Source organism: Capricornis sumatraensis, chromosome 22 (assembly GCF_032405125.1).
Source record: "Capricornis sumatraensis isolate serow.1 chromosome 22, serow.2, whole genome shotgun sequence".
NCBI classification, from domain to species: Eukaryota; Metazoa; Chordata; class Mammalia; order Artiodactyla; family Bovidae; genus Capricornis; species Capricornis sumatraensis.
In genome coordinates, this window is record NC_091090.1 from 9,534,849 (window position 1) to 9,557,440 (window position 22,592).

Below are 22,592 nucleotides of genomic sequence, written 5' to 3' on the forward strand. Positions count from 1 at the left end.
CCACTGAAGCCAAGAGGGAGTATGGGCTGTGATGTCATCTCAGCTTCCAGGTTTAGTGTCAACCACCAATTTGGAGGAATATGGCAAAAGAAAAAAGGAAAACTCAAAATATTTTTATGGGAAAAGTGAGTATTCTCACGTGACTTGGGCAGCAGGACTTTGAAGAGAGAGCAGGAACTTCATAAATACATGTCAGGAAGGCTACGTCTGTGTCCAAGTGTGACTCAGGCTCACTCAGACTTTGTTAAGGTCAAAGGCTGGCACCAATGGGAAAAGAGATCTTTAGCCCTAAAGTGTCTTTCTGTGGAGTCACACTGCTTCAATTCGGACTGTTTGCCTCTGTACCCAGAGCACAGCTGTCATCCTGGGATTTCCTTCATCGTCATTCTGGGAATTATCTTTGCTTCTCCCACATCAAGCCTCCTTTTTTCCTGTAGCCTATGCCTTCACCTACTTTCTGTCTGATACTTTTGTTTGTTTGTTTTTAAGATTTTTTTTTTACTTGCAAAGAACTTTTTATTTAAATTTGTTTTTATTTTATTCAAGGACAGTAGATCTTTGTTGGTTATCTGTTTTATTTATTTTTTAATATAAATTTATTTATTTTAATTGGAGGCTAATTACTTTACAATATTGTATTGGTTTTGCCATACATCAACATGAATCTGCCACAGGTGTACACATGTTCCCCATCCTGAGTCCCCCTCCCACCTCCCTCCCCATACCATCCCTCTGGGTCATCCCAGTGCACCAGCCCCAAGCATAGCAGTATATACACGGCAATCCCAAACTCCAAATCTGTCCCTCCCTTCTCACTCTTCCCCCGGTAACCACAAGGTTTTTTTTTTTTTTTATGTGTCTCTGTGTCTGTTTCTGTTTTTAAGTAGATTCATTTCTATCTTTTTTTTTGTCTTTTAGATTCCACATGTAAGTGATATCATATGATATTTGTCTTTCTCTGTCCAACTTCACTTAGTGTGATGCTTTTGATGGACCAAAGTCTTCAGGTAATTCCTAAGAAATGTTTTATGGGAATCAAATTTTGGATACCCTGCACATCAGGAGGTATCCTTGTTATACCGTCATTTCAGTGGGTACTTGAGTGGAAATATACTTTCATCATGATTTTGAAGTCATTGTCTCCTTGTCTTGTAGATGGCGATGTTGTTTTTGAAAAGTCTAAATCCTTTTTGATTCCTGATCCCCATGTATGGAGCTTATATTTTGTGTCTGGAAACATGTAGAAACTTCTCTTTGTTGACAGAGCAGACATTTTCAATGTTGAAACTTTTGCATTTGGCTCAGTGAACTGAATTATTTCTTTTGTGATTTCATCACTTCATAATCTCTCTTTCTGGAACCACTATTATTAGGGCTCATTCTGAACTACTCCCCTTGTTTTCCCTTTCTTAATGTCTTCCTTCTTTCCTTTCTTTCTCTTCTATTTTGCATTCTTTTGACTAATTGCTCTGCTTTTTGAAAATTTCTTCAACTCAGTCTTTCAAGCTGAGACTGATTTTCAGCTTCATTTTCAAGAGATGTTTTAGCATTGAATATTTGTCTTTCATAGCATCTTGTTTCATGGATGTGACAGCATCTCTTAACTCTCAAAGGCTGTTTGGTATTTTTTAGTATTTTTTTTTTTAATTGAAATACCTCCAAGTTTATTTTTAAAAAAATCTCCTCATCTCTATATTTCAAGGGAGAGAATTTTCTCAGCTATCTAGTGATCCTTGCTTGTTAGCTCTTACTTAATTTCAAGAGATTAAAAGCTGATGAGAGAGTGGGTGGCTGAGTCCCTGATGTCTCAAACAGTGAAGTATCCACCTGCAATGTGAGAGACCTGGGTTGGGAAGATCCCCTGGAAGGGGGCGCGACAACCCACTTCAGTATTCTTGCCTGGAGAATCCCCATGGACAGAGGAGCCTGGCGGGCTACAGTCCTTGGGGTCGCAAAGAGTCAGACACAACTGAGGGACTAAGTACATCTTAGAGACTCTTAGCATAAGGGTGGAACTTGGTATTATTTTCCAAGGTATTTTTGCATTGCCATTTTGTGGAGACATTTTTTTCTTCTAGGAATGGTCAGATTTCAGTAAGAGGGCTCTTTTATTCTCTTGTTTGGTAGGCATGGGCCTGGTTGTCAACATTCTGGAAACTGAGTGGGGAAAGAAGCCCAGGACTCAGCATCAGTCTGCATGGGTTGGTCTAATTCCTCTGTTTGCAGAATACTACATTCTCAACTGTGCTGGTGATGCCAGTTCTCCAGAAAACTTCCGAACTTCTCCCCATGTGGCCAGAGCACGAAGTACCACAGGTGTGGAGGGTGATCTAGAGCCCACCAGCTTCTTAAACGTCTAATACTCAACCATTCTTGCTTTAGCCTCATTCTCACACCTGTTCTGTGCACTCACTTCCAGGTACTAGGTCTCACCAAGTGCTGCCATTTGGAGGAATATGTAGGTTAAATGAGGTTGATATCCAGCTTTTCTCATAGCTGAATTTGGTTCTTTATGTGACAGCATATATGGGTAGTTGGATGGATTATGAAATAACATTAAGAACAAATCAAACTATTAGCAATAAAAGCATCAGAAAACAGTTCATCTGATAATTAATATAAAATTGAATTGGAGACTCAGGAAGTTATTAAATTTGAATCTAAAATGGGATCATCAGAGCTGGATCTCAGAAGACTTATTTTCTCTCCAGGTGTGCGTCTGAAGAATCTTGGAGGCTTTGTATAGTTTGAACTCAAAACCAGATACTGCTCAATGATTCTTCACTGAATTTTGCTCTGGGTTTTGTGGTTGACCTGAAATCCCAAAACAAAGGAAAAACCCAGGAGTGTGAAACCAGATCAACCAAAATATGAAACTGTTCATATGAAAACTCCGTGACCTGAGACCACTAAGAATCTCTTGACTCTAATTACAATGTGGTCTCATTCCATAAATGTGGGAAGGTCATGTGATTTCTTTATTGATTCTGGCACCTGTTACATCTTTATTAAATCTAGCACATGTTCTTAAGTAGGTCTCCAATTATAAAAAGCATTTTTAATACAATGTATTGATTCATCTAACACTATTTTAATAATGTGTTGCAAAGAAATGTTTAAACAAGTCATGTATTATGTATTCCAGTTCCTATCTTTAAACACTCAGACTGATGAAATGAACTTTCACTTTCAAGGATGATACTAGAAAAACATACCAAATAAAAACAGTTCTAATAATTTTTATAATGAAAAAGAAACTAAAAAAACAAAGCATATTTCTGAAAGAAGCAACTATTTTCATTATTTTTGGTTATGAACATGTTACCAAATATTTGTTTATATTACATATTGCAGAGGAGAAATTCATGTTTTTATAGAAATAGAGAAAAATTAACAGAATATATAAATTATTATATTAAAATACATAAATACTCTTTTCTACAGCATATGATTCATTTTGCAAATTATTTTAAGTATAATTTTATTGATAACCATAAAATATACCAATGTTAATTTTTCTATTACCTTTTTCTTCTTTCATAAGAGTAATATATATCCATTGAAGAATAAGAGATTCTATTATTTCAGCATTTGTCTTTAAGTATCATTCTAGTTGGTGGAAACAAAATAAATATAAAATATTAGGGTTTTAAGTTATCCTTATTTATGTGAATCCCTTTCAAAGAAGAAAGGGAAAAGAAATATACCATTAGGAAGAATACTATTTTGAAACACGAGCAAGACTCATTTAAGAATAAATGGTTAAATTGTAAATCAACCAGACTTCAATTTTTTGAAAAAGAACAAATGGTTGAGGGGCTTTTGGCTTAGTTGGGTCAATGGAAAAGTGAAAGTGAAAGTCGATCAGTCATGTCCGACTCTTTGAGACCCCATGGATTATATAGTCCATGGAATTCTCCAGGCCAAAATACCAGAGTGGGCAGCCTTTCCATGTTCCAGGGGATCTTCCCAACCCAGGGATCGAACCAAGGTCTCCCGAGTTGCAGGCAGATTCTTTGCCAGCTGAGCCACAAAAGGAAGCCCAGTTGGTTCATTTATTGGAGTTTGTATTTATTCTCCCTCCTGAAACAAACAAAAAGAAACAGAATCAGACATAAATGCCTATATTCTCATATTTATTCTCTTCCCATATATATTCCCACCTACTATGTATCAGAGGTTGAAGAAGGAATGGAGTACACAGCAAGGAGACAAGCAGAACGATTGCTGTCAAGCTTAAAATCTGGTGCCAGGGGCAGCAATAGCAACTATAGGAAATCAACTTGGGCCCCCGTGACCACGTATGGGCTTTGCCTAAGCAGAACAGATGAATTAGTTATGGAGCATATAGGTAATACATTCATATACACCATTTTATTCCTTTATTAAAAACCTATAAAACCACATAATTGTGTTTCTGATAACTTGATATGGCTTTAAGTCCAATCACATTTCTCTGTGTCCTCCTTCCTATACCAGACTTCATTGGTGCAACCCATTAGGCAGAAAAAATATAGTTCGGCTTGAACCACAGATTGAACTTGAGCGAACTCTGTAAAAGTTATCATATTGATTTCAAATTTAAAGCCGCTCACTCGAGAAACACATTTATTTGTTCAGCTACAGAAATTCTCATATCCTTTAAACAATGCAAATGTCTTAAACTTCCTTCATTTCCCCCCATAGAGAAATTTTGAACACACTTAATGGCAAGTTTTCTAGTTTTCCTTTTTTTCCACTAAGGATGATTATTATTCTTTTCCTGGACAAGATGTTTCTGAAATTCTCCAAAATGAACAATTGAGTACACTAAAAATGTGATATGAAAACAGTATTTCTTTATTGTATAAATAAAAACTTGCAAACCCTAACGATTGATACACTAGGGTGAATGGTTTCACTTTGACATCGCATGTATCATGGCATCAGGATATCTCTCAATTATAACCAAAACAAGTGAGAATGGATTTCTGGCCTGGAGAAGAGCTCTTAAGGGGATAATAGACTTTTGATGTTTGCCTTTTCACAGCAGCACAATGGCTAATTCCTATAACTCTTGACCTTGTAGTGTCTCCTAACCAAGTATTGACATTAATCTACTGCTCTTCTGTCACCCATCACATTTGGGAGTCCTGCCTCTGTTTCCAATTATCAGTCATTAGCGAACACCCTGAGCAATTTCAGAGAAAACTCACAAAACCTTTGACCTGTTTTTGTCAGATAACCACAAGTATTTGCTGTAGATAAACTATCATTTCATTTCATGGTATCCAAGATGTTAAAGAGGGCTCTTTGCTGTATATCATTTACTGTAACCTCCGTCACCTTCAGGTGGTTAAAAATGAACTGTGTTATTTTACCAGTGGAGCAGACGGATTCATGAGGTCATTCAGTGAAATCTGGTGCGATTGGGATGGTTGACCTCTAGCTGCCAGGCAACCTACAAAGTCCACAGATTTTTCCACTAAAGAACACTAGATAAATATTTACCAAAAGGTGATTATCAGATAGTTGTGTTTTTACATTGAGTTCTTGAAGGTAAACACAAAATTTCTCAAATATTTGTACACAGTTTAACTGAAATCCATTATTTACATACTAAGTATATTCACTCATCATTAAGTAATCATTTTTTATTACACAGAATGAATTAATCAGGTACCATCCTCTGGGGATATTAATTCTAAACTGACTTTTGAAGTTTAATATTAACATCCAACCCACAAAAGATGAATATTTGTTTTAAAGTCCAAATAATTATTTCCTGTATAAAACATCTATCATAAAAAAACAACAAAATATTTTCTACATGTCAGGATGCATTATTGTCTTCAGGGTAAAAAAGCTAAGTGACTTTCAGACTCCTTTAAAGAGGAAATGTTTCAGGACCTGCTAATTTGACTGGATTGATGAGTAATGAATCTCAAATGAGTATGTTGAATGAGTATGAATGTCAAAATGTATGCTGCTGTGTCCTCTGTCTTGTAGATGTGAAATATTTAAAACAAGATATCAAGTAAATACAATTATTTTCTAACTACCCACGGTTGTAAAACTCTAGCCTGATTTTCTTTGTTGCTGTTGTTCAGTCACTAAGTTGTGTCTGACTCTTTGTGAGCCCTGTCCTTCATCATCTCCCAGAGTTTGCCCAAACTCATGTCCATGAATCCATGATACCATCACACCGCCTCATCTTCTGTTATCTCCTCATCCTCCTGCCTTCAATCTTTCCCAGCACCAGGGTCTTTTCAATTGAGTCAGCTCTTCATATCAGTGGCCAAAGTATTGGAGATTCAGTCCTTCCAATGAATACTCAGGTTGATTTCCTTTAGGATGGACTGGTTTGATCTCCTTGCTGTCTAAGGGACTCTCAAGAGTCTTCTCCAGCACCACAATTTGAAAGCATCAATTCTTCAGCACTCAGCTTTCTTTATGGACCAACTCTCACATCCATACATGACTATTGGAAAAACCATAGCTTTGACTATATGGACCTTTGCTGGCAAAGTCATGTCTCTGTTTTTTAATATGCTACCTAGGTTTGTCATAGCTTTTCTTTTTTTTTTTAATTTTAATTTTTACTTTATTTTACTTTACAATACTGTATTGGTTTTGACATACATTGACATGAATCCACCACGGGTGTACATGCATTCCCAAACATGAACCCCCCTCCCACCTCCCTCCCCATAACATCTCCCCGGGTCATCCCCGTGCACCAGCCCCAAGCATGCTGTATCCTGCATCGGACATAGACTGGCGATTCGTCTTCCAAGGAGCAAACGTCTTTTAATTTCACAGCTGCAGTCACCATCCACGATGATTTTGGAGTCCAGGAAAATAAAGTCTGTCACTGTTTCCATTGTCTCCCCATCTATTGGCCATGAAGTGATGGGACTGGATGCCATGATCTTCGGTTTTTGAATGTTGAGTTTTAAGCCAGCTTTTTCACTCTTCTCTTTCACTTTTATCAAGAGGCTCTTTAGTTCCTCTTTGCTTTCAGCCATTAGGGTGTTATCATCTGCATATCTGAGGTTATTAATATTTCTCCCCTCAGTCTTGATTCCAGCTTGAGCTTCATCCAGCCCAGCAGCATCTCATATGGTGTACTCTGCACAGATGTTAAATAAGCAGGGTGACAGTATACAGCCTTGATGTACTCTTTTCCCACTTTTGAAACAGCCAGTTTTTTCAAGTCCAGTTCTAACTGTTGCTTCTTGTCCTGCATACAGGCCTTTGTTCTGCATACAGGTTGCTCTGATTTTCTTAATGCCACTACAGCAACATATGAAAATTTAATTATATAACTATAACTAAACAAATAAAAGTTAAAAGGAACTATTACACTGTAACAAAATTACATAGCAAAATTAGAAACCAAAAAAATTTGTCTTTTCAACTTGATAACAAGTTAAACATTATAACAAAATTAAAACATTATAATAGTCATCACCTTTATTAATATGTCTATAGTCCAGATATAGAAATGGACTTTTTGATCATCAGCATGGCTGTGTTTCAGGCCAGGTAGCAATTTTGTGCAGTTAAATTTTTATTGATCATTTACTGTTTTTGTGATATATGTATAAATACAAAGAAAGGGGACAAGACAAAATGGGTATTCCTCTAAACTATCTGATTCAATGGGATTAATATAAAGTGACATAATAATTATAATGTAAATGGAAAGGAATTCACATGAGAGCTACTTCTTTTTGAGAAATTGTTCTGTTTCAGAAACTATGTAATGATCCTCTCTCTAAAATATTATTTAACCTCTATAGTACACTGTGGAGAAAGCCTTTCCTGATCGATCTCCATGTTAAAGATAGATAAATAAAGTCTCAGGGATGTTGAAAATCTCTTCTAATATCACCAAAGTATTAGAGCGTCAGTCCTTCCAATGGATATTCAGGGTTGATTTCTTTTAGGACTGACTGGTTTGATCTCCTTGCTGTCCAAGGGATAGATCAGGGAACTAAAGTGAAAGTGTTAGTCGCTCAGTCGTGTCCAACTCTTTGCGACCCCATGGACTGTAGCCTGCCAGGCTCCTCTGTCCATGGAATCTCCAGGCAAGAACACTGGAGTGGGTAGCTATTTTCTTCTCCAGGGGATTGTCCCCACCCAGGGACTGAAGCCAGGTCTCCTGCAATTAAGGCAGACTCTTCGTTATCTGAGTCACCAGGGAAGAGCTAGGAAACTAAGGCTTCCAGCAGGAGAAATTAATTTGGGGGAGATTTCGAAGTAGTCTTTGAAGAATTCGAACTAGAGATTTTAAGGTCAGTTCAGATCAGTTAAGTTGCTCAGTCATGTCTGATTCTTTGCGACTCCATGGACTTCTGCACGGCAGGCCTCCCTGTCCATCACCAACTCCCGGAGTTTAGAAAAACTCATGTCCATTGAGTGGGTGATGCCGTCCAACCACCTCATCCTCTATCATCCCCTTCTCCTCCCACCTTAATCTTTCCCAAAATCAGGGTCTTTTCCAATGAGTCAGCTCTTTGCATCAGGAGGCCAAAGTATCGGAGTTTCAGCTTCAGCATCAGTCCTTCCAATGAATATTCAGGACTGATTTCCCTTAGGATGGACTGGTTGGATCTCCTTGCAGTCCAAGGGACTCTCAAGAGTCTTCTCCAACACCACACTTCAAAAGCATCAATTCTTCACTACTCAGCTTTCTTCATAGTCCAACTCTCACAGCCATACATGACTACTGGAAAAACCACAGCCTTGACTAGATGGATCTTTGTTGACAAAGTAATTTCTCTGCTTTTTAATAGGCTGTCTAGGTTGGTCATAACTTTCCTTCCAAGGAGCAAGCGTCTTTTAATTTCATGGCTGCAGTCACCATCTGCAGTGATTTTGGAACCCCCCAAAATAAAGTCAGCCACTGTTTCCACTGTTTCCCCATCTATTTCCCATGAAGTCATGGGACCGGATGATCTTAGTTTTCTGAATGTTGAGTTTTAAGCCAACTTTTTCACTCCCCTCTTTCACTTTCATCAACAGGCTCTTTAGTTTTTCTTTGCTTTCTGCCATAAGGGTGGTGTCATCTGCATATCTGAGGTCATTGATATATCTCCTGGCTATCTTGATTCCAGCTTGTGTTTCCTCCAGCCCAGCATTTCTCATGATGTACTCTGCATATAAGTTAAATAAGCAGGGTGATAATATACAGCCTTGATGTACTCCTTTTCCTATTTGGAACCACTCTGTTGTTCCATGTTCAGTTCTAACCTGCATACAGATTTCTCAAGAGGCAGGTCAGGTGGTCTGGCATTCCCATCTCTTTCAGAATTTTCCATAGTTTGTGGTGATCCACACATCAAAGGCTTTGGCATAGTCAATAAAGCAGAAATGTTTTTCTGGAACTCTTTTGCTTTTTCGATGATCCAGCAGATGTTGGCAATTTAATCTCTGGTTCCTCTGCCTTTTCTAAAACCAGCTTGAACATCTGGAAGTTCACGGTTCACGTATTGTTGAAGCCTGCCTTGGAGAATTTTGAGCATTACTTTACTAGTGTGTGAGATGAGTGCAGTTGTGCAGTAGTTTAAGCATTCTTTGGCCTTGCCTTTTAAATAGAAGATTTTAAGGATATTTAAGTAGGAGATTTTAAGAAGTGGAATTTGAACTTTGAACATGTGGAAAGCATCTTAGAGGATCTTAGGTCTAGGATCTAGGTCCACCCTCAACCCACCATGTGCAAGGACAATGAACTATTTATTATTTACTCCTGTGGCCCTAAATTTCACATCTAATTCCACCTATACAAACTCCTTTGTCTATGTGGTGATGATTCTCTAAGGCCAAGTTCAGAATGACCTCCCCTTGAAGCCTCCTGCACCCTGCGTTGCTCCTTCCTTCCTTCCTCTGTCCCCACATGTCTTCCTCAAAACCCCACCCCACTGTGCCACATGGTGCTTCTCCATGTCTGTTCTTCTCATCCTGAGCTCCTAGCTCTTTGCTTCTCAGATCTCCTTAACTATTAGGGTCTGACCCAGAGCAGTTATGCAATGAATATTTTTGGCTTGAATAAAGTTACAGGTAGCACCGTGGCTATTTTCAGGATAATCAAGATGTGTGTATATGGAAGGCCAGAGAGAGAAAAGCAGCTCCCTGACAGCCAGAACTGGGACTGGATCAAGGAAGGGAGAAAAAGTTTAAAATGAAAATGTCTTAATCTTATGAAATCAACAAGTACTTAATTTATTGCTATTACTGTTTATTATTTAACATATCAGTTTTTATTCCAATTCCTGATTTAGCTATTATTATTGAATTCTAATAACCACTGATGGCTGAGTCCTGGGCCCCATCCAGTCTGAGAAGTGAGAGGAAACCTTAAGACAATCTTCCTTCCAGTTCCAAAGCTCTTTTTGTAGAAGACTTAATGAACTATAGTTGATTAACAAAGTTGTGTTTAATCTCTGCTCTACAGTAAAGTGACTCAATTATGCATATATATGCTTCCTCATATTGTTTTCCATATGATTTATCACAGGATTTTGAATTCTGCTCCGTGTGCTCTACAGCAGGACCTGTTGTTTATCCGTCCTATATATAATAGTGTGCACCTGCTAATCCCAAACTCCCACCCCCTCCCTCTCACACTTCCCTCCTACTTGGCAGTCACAAATCTATTCTGCATATCTCAGGTTTAATTTTTGGGTCCCTAAATTGCTCATATTTTTAAAGCAAAGTAATATATAAATATTGGATCAGTAATTTGATTTTGTCAATTTCAAAATTGTGTGCAGCATTCTTTTAATTAATTCAGGAAATTTCTTTACCTAGCACAGGACAAAATTTAAATAATTTAACCATCTCACGATTGTTTTGCAATTTTTCCTCCTTATCAAACTCTATTCATGAAGCATTTATGAGCACCAGTAGGAAGACTTCAACTATAGGACATTCAAAAGTCAACTGAAATTGTTCTTCGCAATAGACCATTCCGGGGGACGGTTTTCCCTTTTTCAAGTCACACATGGCTATGGTATTAAGAGGCTCTTAGGGTTTCTGGAATCTGGAGTTTACCACACTCTCTGGGATGGTTATCCTTTCAAAGAAACATGTAACGTGTGCATTCACTGACCAATGAATAGGCCTTTATAGGCCCAAGTTTATGTTTCTCGATGGACTAGTCAGTGAGGAATGCCTCGCAGAGTGAGACATCTCGGGAGTCACATGACAGCTATGCTTTTTTTTCTCACTTTAAAATGTAATACAGATTAATAATTCTATGAGTAATCTCTTAATGATTTTTTGCACTCAGCAGCAAACAGTGATCTGTATTCTTTCAACAGCTGGCTGTGCTCCTGGGAAAATGATATCTTTGCCTTGCAGCTACTGGTTCTGTTTGAATCTTCCAAGTTCCAGCCCTGTGTGGGAGATTAAGACTGATTACCCATGGATGCATCCCCTTAAAACGGCAGATAAATCACTAAATAGATAAAACTGCAATTCTCTGTTAATTAGCCCTACTCTTCAGATATTGCAGACAGCAAAATATTTAGTCAGGACATTTCTATCCAATTTCTACTTATGATAAAGTCATTCAGAGAGGTGTCTGTTTGGAAAAAAAGGGAATGCCATCAGTCATTGACTTCTGTAAAGTTATATCTCACCAAGAAAATGCCTCAGTGTATGTCTTGTCTTTGAACACAAGAAGCTTAATCTTTGCAGAACTTTGGCAATTTAGAGCATTTAGAATGTAGTTTGGGGCTTCTATAAAGGCAATCCTGTTTCTTTTCACTCTCAGCCCATTACTCATGGAATGTGAATCTTCTGATTCATATATTACCTCTTGCATGCTTTGATGTTGCCACTTTTAAAATAAACTATAAAAATAAATCCATTCTCTGTTTCTGTCAGTGTAGGTGACCTTTCAGTTGTTCTAGATGGTTTGTAGATGGAAACGTTTGAAAGACACAAAACATGCTTTCTGAAAGCAGAAGGAGGTACATTTTCCATCATCATTACAATTCTGTTTTGAGTAGTAAGCTGTATTAATTCTGCTGACTTTTTGATGTTTTTTTCTGTGAGTTGGTGTGTGTGTGTGTGTGTGTGTGTGTGTGTGTGTGTGTGTGTGCGCGCGTGCGTGTGTAGGAAGCAAATCTTTCATTTTTGTAGAGAGCTCTGTGGGCCACCATCAGCTCAAATGTTAAATAAACAACTCTGTGTTGATGCACTTGTTTAGTGTATGGCGATCTTCGCTGGTTTTCATGTAACAATCTTCGAAACAAGAGTGTATCCCAAACGACAGTGGGAGAGGAGCCTGTGGCATTTGGGTTGTATTTGTATGGCTGTTTGGCAAAATATAGCCCGTTGATCTGGTTAGATACATACCAGATAAGAAAATAGAAGTCTAGGCAGGTTGTCTTTTTCTCTTTTTAAATACAATTTTCAAAGGTGAATCAACTGATAAAGATGTATGTTTGAAGTCTAGCTATATTTGTTCCTAAGGGCTTCCCAAGTAGCTCAGCTGATAAAGAATCCACCTGCAATGCAGGAATCCCTGGTTTGATTACTGGGTTAGGAAGTTCCCCTGGACAAGGGATAGGCTACCCATTCTAGTAGTCTTGGGCTTCCCTGGTGGTTCAGATGGTAAAGAATCCACCTGTAATGCGGGAGACCTGGGTTCAGTCCCTGGTTTGGGAAGATCCTCTTGAGGAGGGTGTATGAGGCAGCCCTCTCCAGTGTTCTTGCTTGGAGAATCCCCATGGACAGAGGACCCTGGTGGACTACATTCCTTGGGGTTGCAAAGAGTCAGACATGACTGAGTGATTGAGCACATATTTGTTTCTATACTCTCTTTTGCATCTCATATGAGAGAAACAGTGAAGTGTTGTGGGATGAAGAAATGATCCCCACCAGAAACAAGTGTTAACCTCCTGGTCTCAGCCTGTTTCAACCCCTGTGTTATTTTATCCCCATGGACAAGTCTTGGTGTGACTTGAGTGAGCTCACTGTTTCACTTTTTGTTTTTATTTGTCTTGGCTGGCAATGAGATCTTTTCTTCTCTTGAATAGGAATGTATTGACAGTTATGGTTTTTATGAGATCTGGCAGACCTTAATCTTGTAATGCAGACTTTATTAGAAATGATAATAAGGTTGTATTGGAAACTCATGCATAGCATTTGTTGATGTAACACAGAAGTAAAATAATGAATTGAAAGATCCAAATATTTAATACATTGTGGATCAAATCAAAACCTCCAAATATTTTGTACACATTGTAATGATTTTTCTACTTGTTTAGTATCTTTTAAGCTTTCCAAGCCATTTACAATTGCACTGAGTTATGTAGCACAGTGTAATATACAGAGAAACACAATATATTTAATATAAAAGTAATCGCAACACGAACAAGGCAAAGATAGCTCCTGTAAAAAGCTTACATTTAAAGAATATGAAATGTATGTGTTCTCATTCATCTCTTTTGGAAGTGTTGCTTTGGTAGTAGTTCTGATGGAGAAAGCTAAAAGCTAGTGAGTTACAATTATTTTAAAATGTAGTTGTAGGAAAAGGATGACCTTGTTTGCTAATAGATATATTATATAAAGACTTTTCTGGCAGTCCAGTGGTTAGACTCTGTCTTCCACTTCACAGAACCCTATTTGGAGAACTGGGATCCTGCAAGCCATGCAATGTGGCTACAAAAAAAAGAAAAAGAAAAAGAAATATTATAAAATATTAATTCAACTTGTGAATACAATTGCTTGCTTGTTCATAAACATCTCCTTGGATAAGAAGGGGAGTAAGTATTAAACAAGTGAATATAATACAATGTTTTCTAAGATAAAGGCTGGAGGGAGTGATTTCTAGAATGTGTGGAGTTCAGAATGTAAAGCCTCCTTTCTAGGGCAGGAACAGCTCATAGAGGAGAATGAAAGCATTGAAAGATCAACTCTCCCGAGGGATAATTAGACAAAATGAACAAACAAAATGACATCCAGGAAAAGCAAAGACACAGTGTCTTGCTGGGGCTTGTGAAGTTGACATCTTGCTCTTGGGTTGAAATCTGCTCTCTCCCAATTATAGGCTGTGGGCCCTTGAGCAAGTAAGAGAAGTTTAAGGACATAAGTAAAGTTGCGAGGAGTAAATAAAATATATGTCCCCCTCCCCCCAAATGAGAGGCAAATAAATCAGGATGCCCTCAGTCAGTGGGAAATGTGGCTTGATGGTGCTGAAGGAAAAGACAGAAACAGCCTTTGATCTATTCATAGGCTTTCATTCAACCAAAGTTTATTAGGAGATTTCTTTGAATCAATATTTTGTTGGGTTAGATGCTGATTATACACTGGTGATCAAACCCTTGCTACTTCACCTGTCCTCCCCATTCTTGTGTATTGCTGATAAAGATTGTTGAAATATACAGTTGATCCCCAAAACAACACAGTTGGAACTGCATGGATCCACTAACATGCAGATGTTTTCAATAAACATATTGGAAACATTTTCGGAGATCTGAAGCAGTTTGAAAAAGCTCAGACATGAACATAATGACCTAGAAAAATCAGAAAAATTAACAAAAGTTAAGTATGTCATGAATGCATACAATATACATAGATATAAGATACAACATATGTGTTAATCAAAAGTTTATGATATAAGTAAGGCTTCCAGTCAACAGTAGGCTATTAGTAGTTTTGCAGAGTCAAACTTACACACAGCTTTTTGACTGTGCAGAAGGTCAGTTTTCCTGGCCCCTGTATTGTTCAAGAGTCACCTGTACTAACAATGAATGAGTCCCTAAGTAGGATGTCATTATGTAGGTGGTATGGACATTGAACAAAGATTTATAATGAGCTTTAGAAGACGGACATCTGTTACTGCCTAGCTGTCATCACCCAATTTCTTATTCTTAAGTTGGGGATATGAGTATTTGACACTTCCCTAAGTAACTGAGATTACCTTGTGAATATTTGTGAGCATCATTAGGAGTGCAAGGCTATATAAATACTACTTTTATTCCATTACTCATTGCAATATGTCCCCTGGAATTTACTGGTGCAATTATAATTCAAAGCAGTAGGATGTAGGAATTTGAATTGCTGGACAAATCTGCTCTGCAACTTTATTTTGTGTGGTATATTTAATATAAAATTTTATTAAACTCTTTGAAAATCTGCCCCCTTAAGGGGTTAGGTTAAAGAGCCTGGATTAGAAAACTGAAATTTTATAATAACAGCTGAAACTCTAGCTTTCCACTTTATTACACTAACATCTCACAGGGGATTCCAGAACAGTAGATGACTTTACATAATATGAATTCAATACTTGTCTGCATTGCGCAGGTGCATGCTTTAGACTGGACCTTAACAAACTCATGTCAAAGTTCTGATGTCCAAAATTACAGTTACTTTTGTCTAAATTTCAAAAGCAAAATTGATTGTTAATGGAAAATTGAATAATGGTTGTTATCACTCAGAATTTTGAATATTGACTTTCAGAATAGAGAATATATACTTTGGAATGACTGATGAGTGCTTAGAGTCTGAAGTGTGGAATTTCTCAAGCAGAGTCTGGATCAGTGCCACCCACTCAAACAAACAGAATATTTCTGCAGCAAAGCAATAAATATAAAGTGGGGATAAATGGGGACTTTAAAAATCATCTCAAATTGGTTAATTTTCAGTTTTTCTGCCAGTTGAAGCTAAAGCCAAAATTTCAGTTTACAGAGGTTTTTGGATTTTGGACTTGTAAATGCAAAATTTCAGATCTTTTATTTCCTTTTTTAAAAAATGAAATATAGTTTATTTACAATGTTGTGTTAGTTTCAAGTGTGCCACAGAATGATTCACATATATATGTATGCATATTTATATATATATATATTCTTTTTCAGATTCTTTTCCATTATAGGTTATTACAAGGTATTGAGTATAGTTCCCTGTGCTATAGAGTAGGTGCTTATTGTTTACCTGTTTTATATATGGTAGTGTGTATCTGTTAATCCCAAATTTCTAATGTATCTGATCTTTATTAAAGCATAAATACTTAGTTAGGACAAAGTAACAGTCTCTTAGCACAAGCAGCCCAGCCTCCTGTTAAGAATCACAGTTCGGTTCAAGTGCTTGGATCTCTCAGGTCAGTTTATTTCTCTTCCTCGGTTCTTATCTTGTCACAATAAAAATTTGGAGCCATGGAGTAAAAGGTGTAGACCAACAGACAAGTTACAGCTCAGTTCAGCTCACAGATCTTTTATAAGACAGACACTCCCAAGACATGGGAGCAGGCTGACCCCAAAGTAGTTCTCATCCTTCCTATTGATCCCTCTTGGCTTCCCCCCTTTCATACTTTCAGTTTCTACTTTTGTCTATGCCCTGTGCAAAGAAGGACTTGTACCCACCACCAGTCAATTAAAGGGAATTCAAACGGGCCTACCCCCAAGGCCAATTGAAAATTGCAAGTTATATAACAACAAGCTGTGTTGTTTATGTCTTCGCATAAGATATAAACAAGCTGTGTTGTTTATGTCTGTTATAATTAAATGTAAAATATTCAAGAGCCCTTAATGGACTCCTTTGCCCAAGGTTACTTAGAGGTTATTTTGCACCTCCTGTGTACCTAGGGTGCCTGTGCAGGAGTGGAAAAAGTCTCTGTGGTTACTTTGAAGCATATCTGTGAGCTCTCCTGGGTGCGCCTGGCATGAAGTTCAGAGATCAGCTTGCATCCCTTTTAGACAGGCCACCCCTTGTTGCTGATGCCTCTTTCTACCTAATAGATTCAAATTATTTGGTAAAGTTTCTCTACTCTGCCTCCTCAGTTTCTTCATCTTCAAAATTAGGATGATAATAGAACCTACCCCACAGATTGTTGTAAAGTGTAATGTGTTAATGTTAATAAAATGCTGAAAACAGTTTTATTTTTAATATGTTTCATTATGTCATCTGTTTTGTCTCAATTAGGATCAGAAAAGAAGAAATTTACAGTGAATTAAATGTAGTGCTATGTAAAAAAAGAGTTTTGGCTAATTTTAAATTCATATGTACACTCTAGCTATTAGAAATCCTGTTTGTAGGTAATTTTCTGCCCTTACACTTTGGAGGGGGAGGCTTGTTCATAGCAGACTACACTATAGCCAGCTGAAGTTTAGACAAAAAAGCGATTTAATTTATGGAACACAATAGGATATTAAAAATGCAGTCTCTTCCTTATTTAGGGAAAGGTAAATTAATTTCTCCAGGAATGAACCTCTTTTAGGACCAGTAAAAGTTGCTAAGTCATGTTCAGCTCTTTGCAATACCATGGACAGTCCATGGAATTCGCCATGCCAGAATACTGGAGTGGGTAGCCTTTCGCTTCTCCAGGTATCTTCCCAACCCAGGGGTCAAACCCAAGTCTCCCACATTGTAGGCGGATTCTTTACCAGCTGGGCCACAAGGAAAGCCCTTAGGACCAAGATAATGATATTTAAATAAAACAAAAGTTCATGAGTCATGGGAGATAGTGTTGGTGTAGCCAGGCAGCCTGAGAGCACTGTTCTCTCCAAGTTCATGGGATGAAGATGCCTCCAGGCATAGCTTACCTTTTCCTTTTTGCTGGGCTAGGTATCTAAGGTGGAAGTGGGGCTGAACTTCTTGCTCTCCTAAACCACCTGCTACTCCTCTAGGGAAAATAAACCAGAGATTATTTTTGAGGTTAAAGCAAAGAATTGTGGGTTTCTTTATCATGAGCTTCCTCTCAGACTTGGAACCTGTCTGATGCTGGTACTTAAGTGTCCAACAGCCTTGATTCCCCAAAATCACTCCTCAATGATCATGACTGCCTGCTCTCTGTCTTAATCCTGACCTTTTCTCTGGTTTAGGACCCCAATGTCATAAATTTCCAGCAACGTTGGTAATGACATTTTAATTAATCTCCTAAAAATATTCTTGTATCTTAATGCCATTAACAAACTTTGGGAGTCGTTTTTATAGCATACATCTTTTATCTTCTTTAATGACATTTTAGCAATGAAATATCACTGATGTATGTAAAAAATATTATTGTAGGTTTGTGAGACACTTGGAACACAGTACTTTGCAGTGGATTTTTTGTAACCTGTCCTATGCATGCTAAATTGCTTCAGTCATTTCTCTTTGGACCATCATCTGCCAGGCTTCATTGTCCAATATTATCTGAGATAACTGAGATTGTAAGAACCCTACCAATGCTGCAAAACTTAATTCCATCAAATGATATGTCATTACTAAACATGTGCCCTTTCATTAGGTGGCTCTTTAAGAAAGACTTTGGTACCCAGCATGAGACAAGGTGGGATGCAGGCCTCCTCACTGCCGTGCCTGCCCCTGGACTGGTCTTCTTGAGGAAAAACAATACAAAGAAACTATAAGGGGCTAAAAATAACTATGTGTATGCCAGTTGGGGCAAAATAGAGACAACCAATACAAAAAGATCAAAAACTCAACTGCCACTTCTAAAGAGCCTGGAGGAAAAACAGGGTGTTGAGAGCAAAAGCAGGGTCCTACACATGCCCTCTGCACACAGCACCACCTGAGCCATCCCTCTGGCCTGACCCCGGACCCACTTCTACCCTCAGCTCATATAAGGAGCCAGCTCACTGCCACCCTCTGCTCAGCACCAAGCAAGGGCATCTATTGCTTTTGCTCCCTGCTGCTGTAACAGGGGCCCCAGTAAAGCCTTGTCTGACCTCTGATCAATTTCTCTTGATTAGGGAAGGCCAAGACCCCTGGTGGATAACAAGCATAGACTGTATCAAGCAATACAGCATTTTATAAAGCCAGATTATGTGATGATATGCCTGACACTTCCTGTCCTGAGTTCAACACTCCTTCACATTCCCAAGAGGAAAAATTCTCTGACCTCTTTTGGTAGGAAGGTTGCTGAAGGCGGAATCATGTTCCTCTCTCAATTACAGAGCCTAAAAACAGGCGGAGGGCTTTAGGAGACTGGATGCTGCTGCACCAGCGGTGCAGAGGCCGGGGGCGCGGGGTTGGGCGGGGGGCGATTGGGGAGGTTGCACTCAGTAACCACTAAGAACTAATGAAAGTGCATTAAAAAAAAAAAAAAATAGAGCACTGCATTTGCTAAAAGGAGGAAAAAACTCTCCTGGGAAGACATTTTAGAAATAATCTTCCTTGTGAAAATGAATTTGTTTTATTTCCTTGACCTCTAAAATTTCATAAACACAGTCCCGCTGTGCCGGCCGCTCCCTGGGCCGCCTTCCGATTTTCCTCTCTTGGCTGGACTAAATCTCACCGCTGACCTCACCTGGAACTCCGGAGCTTTCTATCACAGAGTCTTAATTCTTGTATGAAGCCTCCTCTGTTCCGGTACTGGATACACACACTAGTAATAACTTCACAACCATCCCTTTAAAAAACATTTTTGGATAACCTTTCCATTTAGGAGCCAGGAATTTGTATAAAACCGCAGAGGTTATATTGCTTTTGAACTAAAGGCTGTTGGTTTGTGGAATTTCCTTTAACTAGAAACACGTATGAGTCTGTGGTTTTAGTGTTTTCCCAGTTTTATAACATCCTGCTTGTTTGTTTTCCAAAGTGAAAGAATTTACCATTAATTTCCATACTTAATAAAGGACTAACATTTTACTTCCTTTTCTGTTTGTTGGTTTCAGTTGAAAGAGACAAAGATTTTTCGCACCAGCGAAGGCATTACAAAGAATTCCGGTTCGATCTTACGCAGATTCCTCAAGGAGAAGCAGTGACTGCTGCAGAATTCCGGATATACAAGGATAGGAGCAACGGCCGGTTTGAAAATGAAACGATTAAGATTAGCATATATCAGATCATCAAGGAATACACAAATAGGTATCAATATTTCATTTGACTTACCATCCTAGCAGATGCACGTTACACTGTAGTAAAATCCGTTGATAACCCGTGTCATGTGTCGAATCATGCTTGTTTGCATGTGATGGCACCAAGGCATGTATAGACACGTGGAAGACGCATGTAACTGACTGAAACGTGCCTCGTATATTTCACAGTTTTTTCGTACTCCCGACGCCGTGTCTTATGCTTCCCTGTATGTGTTCTCCAGGCCCGTTTCCTCGTTTCTAAAATGAGAAAACTTCCATTTTAATTCTGTGCATATGGAATGTATGATTAACATTATTTAAATCACTTGTCTTTTAAGTAACAGTGACTTTATTTTTTCCTGGTGTTAAGTGTAAACTGTGTATATCTGTTAAGTGGGTTTTGTATTTGCAGTAAATTCGGACAGCTAATCTGTATGTCTTCTGTCTATAAAATGCTTAATTCAAAATGGTACAAAAATGGACAGAGAATCTGAAATACTAAATGTATGAAAACCTCAGCTGATAATTACTGCAAATGAGCTATCAAATATAAGAATTAGAAAGAGACTTTAGTGGTATTTTCAGACCTTCCACCAATATAGAAATTGGTAAACCTTTTATTTATACAAAACCTTTGACAACTGATAAGCCCTTTTGTTGGACTGCTCTTACATTTTTTTAAAAATTCTAATTGAGATATTATGTTGAGGTGGAATTTGTTCTCCATTCATTAAATCTAGATTTCCACTTTGATGAAATGTTATGTCCTTTGTTGACAAGACAAACATTTAGAAAGACACCTGTCATGAACCTGCGGAGGCCTCTCTCTCCTTATTGAATATTTCTAGCTCCTGACATTTGCTTTTTTGTTTTTTTGGTGTTAGAGTGTACAGGGTTTTCCAGTGAGTGTTCCATAGAAACTAACTCCTTATAATACTCAGTGAAAGAAGAGAATAAAATGCTCCTGGGGTCAAATGCATTTCAAAAGTCTACTTGTCTGACTGTGTTTTAGGTGCTTCACCATTAATATCAGAATAGTAAAGTCTTGTCAACAAAGAAACCTGTCAATTTGGTTTTACCTGGTCTTCTTCAAAATTATTCAACTACAGAATCTTTTCCTTTGGTTATCCTTAATATCCTATGAAACACTAGTTCAACAGGACACACCTTAATAGAAGCTTATCTCTGTACACTGTTATTTTCTGAGCAGTGATTTCAAAGCAGAAACATCTCTGCTCTTTTCTCAGGTGTAACACATACTAGCTACTTGTTTATGGGTGAGTTTTTTTGTTTGTTTTTAAATCTCAGTCTGGTGGTTCCATTTATAAAAAGATACTAATTATTTTCTCACTACTTTATTCTTTAAAAAATACTAAATAGTGGTGGTGTCTTTTAAAATTAAATGACTAGAATTGAAAATAATAATCCAGATACTATTTAATTATATTGCCATAGTTAAATCCTTCATTTATATTTCTCTTTTAACTATGGCTGTTTTGACATTTGGGCTTGTGACATCCTGAAAGAAGGGACAGTGTCTTAAGTAATTTTTTATTTTTAGAATCAGAACTATGAATTTGTTTGATATGATTTACAATTTTGAAATTATCATTAGCCATGAATGGGGTACTTCCTCCATGCTGCTGCTGCTGCTGAGTCACGTCAGTCGTGTCCAGCTCTGTGTAACCCCATAAATGGCAGCCCACCAGGCTCCCCCATCCCTGGGGTTCTCCAGGCAGGAACACTGGAGTGGGTTGCCATTTCCTTCTCCAATGTATGAAACTGAAAAGTGAAAAGTGAAAGTGAAGTCGCTCAGCGACCCATGGACTGCAGCTACTTCGTCCATGGACATATCCTAAAATGCTCGAATTATCTTACTTTTTGACTATTCGCAATATATTTTTATGTATGTTAAATCTGTAGTTGGTTATTCAAAATGCCAAGTATTTTTTACAGGAACTGTTTGTACACCAGGCCCCTATTAATTTGTTTGAATCCAAATATAGACATTTACACTGACCACAGTAAACGGTCCTAACTTTTATTTAGGTCCATTGCTCTATCTGCTCAGGATATTTTTGAATGTCCCCCACTGAACTAGCTATGCTTTGAGCTTGTTTTCATTCTATGTTGTAAGTATGTTAAATACAGTTACATAATTTGACATAATAACAATGATGAAAATAAAGGACAAATACACTTGTAATTAGAAAATAATGCTAATATTTATAATTATTTAATAATTATTCATTGATATTTATAGGTTTATTTATGAACAAACATATGCTGAGTTTTATTAATAATACATTTTGAAATATTTATGAGTATTGATGCTTAATCAGATATAATAGTTTTGGAAAATTTCATTTCTCTTCAAAAATGAAACATTTGTCTATTTTGAAACTATGGTATTTCTCTAATTATAACTGGTAAACATGTACTCTGTCTGACTGCTCTATCACTATTCTTGGGTATAATTTGGTTAAGTCTTTACTTATTTTAATATGTGTTTAAATCTACTATAAGATCCAGAATTTCACTGATATTTTTCCTAACTCTTTGATAATGATTTCTGAAATCTAAACTACATGTATCTCCTTGATTGATATTTTCTCACCCTACCATTCCAGACTCTAGAATGGCATAACTTGGATAGGATTCTATTCAATTTAATGAACCTTATTTTGAAATATCTAACTCAGTGAATTCAACTGAATATTAATTCAGTTCTACCAAGTTCACATTTTTTAATATTTACTATTAAGTATTGTTGCTGCTTTGTGATTTTGTCCTGTCCAGTTC

The 22,592-nt window shown here is 37.6% G+C and overlaps 1 protein-coding gene across 3 annotated transcripts in view; it reads left to right on the plus strand.

Annotated features, from left to right (window-relative positions):
• BMP5 (bone morphogenetic protein 5) overlaps positions 1–22,592 on the plus strand; it is a 136,925-nt gene that overhangs the window by 54,844 nt on the left and 59,489 nt on the right. For all 3 annotated transcript variants that reach the window (XM_068994350.1, XM_068994352.1, XM_068994351.1), the window contains one exon: positions 19,608–19,800. In XM_068994350.1, coding sequence (XP_068850451.1) covers positions 19,608–19,800 — 193 coding nt within the window. The remainder of the gene's footprint in view (positions 1–19,607; positions 19,801–22,592) is intronic.